Source organism: Meleagris gallopavo (assembly GCF_000146605.3).
Source record: "Meleagris gallopavo isolate NT-WF06-2002-E0010 breed Aviagen turkey brand Nicholas breeding stock chromosome 5 unlocalized genomic scaffold, Turkey_5.1 Chr5_random_7180001952874, whole genome shotgun sequence".
Taxonomy (NCBI): domain Eukaryota; kingdom Metazoa; phylum Chordata; class Aves; order Galliformes; family Phasianidae; genus Meleagris; species Meleagris gallopavo.
Genome location: NW_011095671.1, coordinates 1 through 6,961, shown reverse-complemented (window position 1 = coordinate 6,961; position 6,961 = coordinate 1). Strand labels below are relative to the sequence as shown.

General features: G+C 37.4%; 1 protein-coding gene across 1 annotated transcript; it reads right to left on the bottom strand.

Annotated features, from left to right (window-relative positions):
• Window positions 1–230: 230 nt before the first annotated feature.
• LOC100548137 (phosphatidylinositol 4-phosphate 3-kinase C2 domain-containing subunit alpha) lies at window positions 231–6,525 on the bottom strand. Its single transcript, XM_010726347.3, has 8 exons — window positions 6,383–6,525; window positions 5,602–5,809; window positions 4,593–4,717; window positions 4,082–4,199; window positions 3,904–3,985; window positions 3,331–3,440; window positions 2,959–3,084; window positions 231–2,430 (listed from the first exon to the last, which is right to left on the bottom strand). Exons 1-8 carry the CDS (start codon window positions 6,490–6,492, stop codon window positions 2,248–2,250), a joined length of 1,062 nt encoding a protein of 353 aa, XP_010724649.1. The 5' UTR covers window positions 6,493–6,525; the 3' UTR covers window positions 231–2,247.
• Window positions 6,526–6,961: the final 436 nt, after the last annotated feature.

The window sequence follows — 6,961 nt, the reverse complement described above, 5'->3', positions numbered from 1 at the left end:
TCACCCAGGAGCGTGCATGCGACCCATGATGGCGGCGGTGGAAAAGAAGGAACAGCGCGAGGGAGAAGCCTTTCTTCCGCCGGAAAGGACGTGAGCGCCGCCAGCCCCGCCCCCCGTCCGCACACCAATCAGGGCCGGCGAGACAGCTCTCAACACGCCAGCCAATCAGGGGCGGCGAGACAATACTAATTTTTTTCCCCAGAGCCCAGACAAAACGTTAAAGCCGCACAATCGTTTTAAACGATTCTGGTTTATTTGTATTCTGTGCTGTAAGACACTGTGCTTTAATAGCAAACTGCAAAAAAGGCAGTACGTATTGCTTTCCTTTTATTTCACAATGGAACGTTTCACAAAAACAGTAGACTACTTTCCTGTGTTTAAGTGACTTGTGATTCTACTGATGGAATGGAGTAAGTCTCAGAAGCATCGAGTGAGCAGGAAATACCGAGTTAGTTACACAGAACATTATTTACAGCCTCTATGCTAAGTGAAAAATATGCAGAAGGTACTTAGTACAACTGGGGCTTGGGACTTGTTAGTGCCCATCAGCATCGACCCAGTTTCTAACATTCACGACGTTCTTAGCTTTTTAATCGCAGTACTTGCTAAGAGGTTGGACCATGAATATTCTAGGCACCAGGAGATTCAAGTTTACTTCTCGCTTCTGCGTTGAAGGGAGATTGGTCAGTAGTGGGGGAAGGAAAACCAGATTCTGAAAAAGCTTTTTAGTGTTGGGCAGACAGAAGGCTTTCCCGTGTTGTGTCTTCATTCACCACTGCATATTTTGCATTAAAAATCCATTCTCATCATAGCCAGTGCTGACAATCTCTGACCCTTTCTCAAAATATGCATCGATATTTTACTACTGAAGTGTGCAACTTAACTCTATTGCTTTGTCTAGACAAAATACGACCACTCCACACTGAGTAAAGGTGAACAAGGATTCCATACCTGCAGTGCAGAAGTGACCTATTTAAGTAACCCAGGGTATTAATTAACAGGAGACAATATCTGTACCCCACTATCACAGTATATTTCAATGCTGCTTGGAATGAAGTTTGTTTTGCTTTGTTTTTAAAGTGGAATTAGAATTTAGAATCAGTGATGCTGTCAACAAAAGAAGAAAGAAAAGTGCAATGAAATTTGTCTCTCAGAAAGTTCTGTTAATGCAGCTGGTCTGCAATTTATCCAGCAGTTGTGCTTTTTGCCTAGTGGCAATCGTTATCCTGGAGGTACAGGTAAGTAAATTAGGAGTAAGTGCCTCTTTAATTTACTATCTGAATCTGTTCTACATTTAATCCACTGCACTATTGTCATTCTAGAAATTTGAGTGTGTCAAAACACTGAAAAGCTGGATGCATTTCCTATGGCATCACATTTAGCCAGTCTTAATTCACCTTTTGGAGATCATGGATAGAAGAGGGGTTACAAGTATTTATCATAAGTTGCACTAATTATGAAGATCAGCATAAGCAATGTCATTTGTAATGCACACATCTCAGAAGAAGCCTCCCAGTAGGACCTGCAGGTTATCAAATATGAGAACGTTTTCCTTCTTTGAGGAGCAGAAAGTTAACACGTATACATATTTAAATACCAGAAGTGAGGTAAAGAGAAGCATTTGAATTAAGGCACCATTATTTACAAATTCCATTATTGGCACTCACTCCAATAAATCATAGAGATGCACTCATCTGGGAGTAAATGCAATGCTAAGGATTTTTTCCAGCCCTTCAACCTTCATTTGTACAGGCATGTGTGAAGCCACCAAAACTTTTACCCATCACAGCCTCTGTGATATCTAGTATCTAGATACTAGCATGAGAGTAGTCCTAAAAATATGTAGTTTCTTTAATATCCTCCAGCATCACGCCATGGATGATATAAAACAAAAATTATAAAGCAAAAATGTGTTATATCCACAGGCCTAATGATTAAGTTATGGTTTAAGCAACCACTATAGTCAAACTGTTCATCGTATTGTCACGGATGGTTTAAAATCCCCTTCCTTTACCTGCAGCTCTTAAGAAAGGTTCAAAATAATGCTTTGATAACATTGCATAAGAGTAATCCAGCAATTTTTTCTAGAAATCCTCCAAAATTAGGCTACACGAAGGTTGGTCCAATTTATCTGTTGAAATGCAGAGTCTCTTATTTTTAAGATGCACAAGTTATTTTCAAGTCAGAAGATGCACAAAGCACAAATGAATGCAACTGTTCCATTCTTACTCAGGTGTAGAAATGAGTTCATAGATAGGGTACAGCAGTTAGTCGATACCAATTAACAGTCTCCTTGCTTAAGTTGAAGTCCTTCAGAGAGAGTGTAATTCCACCCAGGAAGAAGTTCTCACGTAATGATTCCGCACTGAGCACACTCAACTGAAGTTCTCTCTGTTTCAGAGTTTCCACGCTATATCCACTGTACACAAGCTGGAAGGTAAGAAGTCAGGAATTTTGGTTATTCAAATGAAGTGACACAGATGGTTCCTTTTTCTGACTGCCTCGTCACTGATGTTTGAATTGCAGATCATGACCATCCCATACGTCTGCTTTTCTGAGGCTGGGCTGACGCACATGCATATTTTATTACGTGCTCTTAACTGTTGAAAAGAGCCAATGTTTTTAGATGGAAGTACTGTTTACCTGCAGTGAGCATGTTCTGAATTTATTCTTTTCCACATTCTGAATCAATGAATTGAGGGAAGAATCTTTAGTTTTAAGACTCCTTCACTTCTCACCATCACTCCTCAAAGTCAGTCTAAGAATATTCTGCTTATTTGTAACAATACATTTACATACTCCCATTTTATTTTTTTTAATCAGGGCACAAAGCTTTTGAAACAAGTTCATTTTGAATTTATATATATATATATTTGCAGAGTGTTTTTCTGCTTATTGTTGCTTAGAATAAAAGATGATAGCAAACTGTACAGAGTCGCTACAAAAAATTTAACTTGCCATTTCGTTGAAAGTTGGATTTCTTGTCTTCCGGGAGATTTTGGTTTTGCGTTTGGATGTTTTGTGCGTGTCTGGCAATAAGTATGTTTTTACATAGGGATTTGGATCTGCACCATCTTCTGTAACCTGGAATCCAAAACCAAGACGTGTTAGAAGATGAGTTGGAAAACTAGTTACGGCATGCCTACATGACTGTTTTCAAATTGCTAGTCTTAACCATCAAGCAGATCAAAACCAGCAGCTGAGGTAAGTTCGCAGTGGGAGAGTTTGGAGGAAGAGAGGTATATCCCATCATTCCTACACAGATTGTAAGTCAAGAAGGCAATTGATAAAATAGTTTTTGGCAATGAGCTTCTCTCTTCTCTTACTTACCAGATCTTTGATGTGCATCACCATGATAAACAGAGTGCTATTTCTATATGATATGGATAGCTTCACTTCTCCACCCACTTTGCCTGAGGTAGGACTAGATGGACTTGCGTCTGAAAAAATACACAATTATTTCCTCTGTGAATACTTGTACGTTTTCATCAGTACTGCACTGACTAATTATATACAGGTTAAAAAAAAAAATGCAAGCTTTAGACTAAGTTCAGTTTCCGATTTACATTTTTAATTCCCCAATAAGATGGCAATGCCATAGGTTTTAAAGATTTTTGCATTCTCTTGTTAAGATTGTTGGAAAATCAGAGCCAAAACTTGAATAATTTACTTAAGCCATAAGCAAGCCCAGTGATCATGTATATTGTTGTAATTCTTGGCATGTTTTTTTACTTCCTTGGAATTGTACGCAACTGTATTTGAGAAGGAAGATGCGCACAGTTCTCAAAGAGGAAAACTTCCAGTTAATTTCAAAAGATTCTTTAGAAATCACATTTTAAAAGTGTCATACTACAGTCACCCAGTTAATAAATACTCCACTCCTGCCCCACAGAGATGACTTACCTGTAGACCTGGCTATTCCATCTATTCCTTCCACTTTGTCATCACGAAGCAATGGATGGAAAAATGTATAGACAAGATCACACTAAATTTGGAAGAAATTTTATATATTAGATGAAATGTTAATGAGGACTGAGATCCAAAAGCCTCCCCTGGATTTGCTTAAGTTACTTAAACTCACTTCTGCCACCTCTGGAGAACTGTTCATCAGACTCTGTATGTAGCTGTTCAGCTCCACTTTTCTTTTAGCAGCTACGTCTTTTATGTGTGTTCTTCCCAGAACCATCTTATTAGGAAAGCTATAAGAGAATAACAAGATGAAGTTTTTAGTTAATTTTTCTGTAGTACAGTTAAAATTCATTTTAATTTCCATCCTGAAGTGCTGACATCTATTTATAACATCAATCATAAATGGAGACAAAGGCATCCTAATATATAATGATGTTAGAGAAAGGCAAGAAAACTTTTATGGGTAATTATTACAAATGATGAATCACAAATTGAAGACACAGAGTAGCTCCTCTAGTTCTCCTCCTTCAAATTTAAAGATCATATTTTTCTCCCTTAATTGCCACCTTTGAGGTCTAGTTCTTTGCGAAGCAGTTTTGTCTCAGCTATCTTTAACTCCACCCTAACTAGGCTCATTCTTTACTGAATTCATTATAATAGTGATGAATGACTGAGAAACATACCCTGGTAACTTCCAAAGTGGAAAAAGAATGCCAAGTTTGTTGTGGAGCTCTTGGAACTCATCAAATGTTCGGAAAACAAAAGTTGGCTCAGCTTGTCCTTCTCTCAAAACTCTCACCACATATATCTGCCAAAAATGCACATAAAAAAATAGAAAGTAGTAGAAATGTTATCGAATTGACTTAAATACTGTTCTTTTCTAACATTCAACTTTTTATACTACGGTAATCTTTCTCCCACATAAATTTCCCAGTGCTTGCATTTTACATTGAAATTTGAAGTATAAATTGCCCTACTGAAATGTTACTGCAAAGTAATTAACATGTGATTTCCCCATAAAGCAGATCTACATCTGACAGTGAGAAAAGTAGCTAAGGCTGAGCTGTCTGCCTTTTCCATTTTAAACCTCATTGTAAGTTCATACTCTGCATCAGGTGTACAGAATTGTAATACATCTAGACACAGCAGGAGCTACTGTGAAAATTTACAGGTCCAGACTCTTAAAGCAACAATTTGCTAGACAAATGTAAGTACATTGCATTATATAAAAGGAAATTTTTCAAATGCTTGAGATACATCCCCAGAAGTCAGTTATTCACATCATTTGCGTGGAGAATTAAGTTCAGTGAACTAATAAATGAGTCAAATGTGTATTTTAATAAAATGTGCAACTAAACAGAAGGACGTTACATTACCTCAGCAGTTTTCTGGAAGATAAAACACTGCTTTGGCTTAGAACTGGAATACTCAAATATATTCATATAATGCAGCAATTTAATGTAAAGCTTTTCTTCTGTTCTGTAAGCTTTACCTTAGCTAAATGGTGTCTGCCAGTTTAAATCATTTGCAGCAAATACAACTTGGAAATAGATATACATTATCTCATTTTTTAAGGCAACTTGAGGAAAACTTAGCTTGGGCTGACCAGTCCAAGACAACAAACAGCAACAGAAAAAAAAAAATGGGACAGAGCATAGTTACACAGAGTGGAAAGAGATTCCACATACTTACATAATGCTTATCTGGATTATATCTCTTCTGATATGTAAACACAGACACTTGTTTGATGCGGCCATCTTGTTTAAGAGAATATGTTTTAGCAGAAAATGAGAGGATGGGCTCATCATTAGAAGGCAGTCCTGAGAAACGCAGCTGAGCCAAATTATGAATAAAGAAGTTAAACTTTGTGGCAACACTTCCCAGACTGGATTCAATCAACCTGGAGTAGAAAAAATAACTTCAAATTCTAAAACACATAAAATCCTCCTCATCACTCCACTCCAGCCCCATTTAAAGCAGGATAGAATAGTACATTTTGTAACACACAGCAACAAGTCACTTACACTGTATGCACACACTGATTTGCTCTTATTGGAAGTGTCATCCCTCCCTCCCCAGTGGGCAAAAGCACTTTTGGGAAAGGTGCTTTATACTGTGTGCATTTCAAGGTATCAACACGTACACCACTATTAAGCAATCTGGGATGCATTCAAAATGCAACTCTCAAACAGCAGAACAGAATTACTCTATTTCAAGCAATTCTTCTGCACAAGATAATTCTTAAATGCAAAATATTTTAGCACAGGTATTAATCATACATGAAACTGATCTTATCTTTGCAGTTCACTGGTTATGTGATGGGTATTCTTTGGTTGCATACCCTAACTACTCAACTTCTACAGCCACCTTTGCAACATCTTTAGCACATCCATCTTTAGTTCATCTGAAGCAGAGAGTTCCCACTAAAAGGATGATGCTGGTGGATATTTCAGTTCCCTTACTTAGCCAGTACCTTGTAAAGAAAATGGTAGCTTCTGCATCTGTTGTTTGAGGCTGAAGAGCATCCTGGACGTACTTCAAGTCCTGCACCCCACTTAGTTCTGGTAACCCAGAAGAAAGCATCTGCACGAAAATTAATTTGCAGTTTTAACAAATAAAATGTGATTTTACACTGAAATAATTAAACTCTTAGATCTTCAAAGTCATTTGAAGCTGCAATAAATTGCTTAATGCTAACAAAGGTAGTCAACAATTACTTTCAATCAGCAGCTATTCCCTTGTGTATTTCTGCTGAGTTAAAAGCAGCTAACAAAGCTTTCATAGAATCATAGAATTGCTCAGGTTGGAAAAGACCTTAAAGATCATCAAGTCCAACTGCAACCTGACCATATTGCCCTAACTCTAACAAACCCTCCACTAAATTACGTCCCCTTTGCAGAGTAATTTATGGTATCTTCTTAATTTTAAACTCTCAGGAGGTAGTTTAAAAAAAAGAAAAAAGAAAAAGCATTAAAAAATCATCACATACAACCTTCCTAAAAATATACATCTGGTATTTCTGGCTTTTAAAGGAATAAATCTAGAGTTCCTG

What these genes read in the sequence shown, in the direction of transcription:
- LOC100548137 (XM_010726347.3), bottom strand. Translation starts at nt 6,492, where the DNA reads ATGCTTTCTTCTGGGTTACCAGAACTAAGTGGGGTGCAGGACTTGAAG. An exon ending in TGGAATAGCCAGGTCTACAG is followed by an intron (nt 3,441 to 3,903) that starts GTAAGTCATCTC and finishes GTATTTTTTCAG; the next exon opens with ACGCAAGTCCATCTAGTCCT. An exon ending in TGATGCACATCAAAGATCTG is followed by an intron (nt 3,085 to 3,330) that starts GTAAGTAAGAGA and finishes TTTGGATTCCAG; the next exon opens with GTTACAGAAGATGGTGCAGA.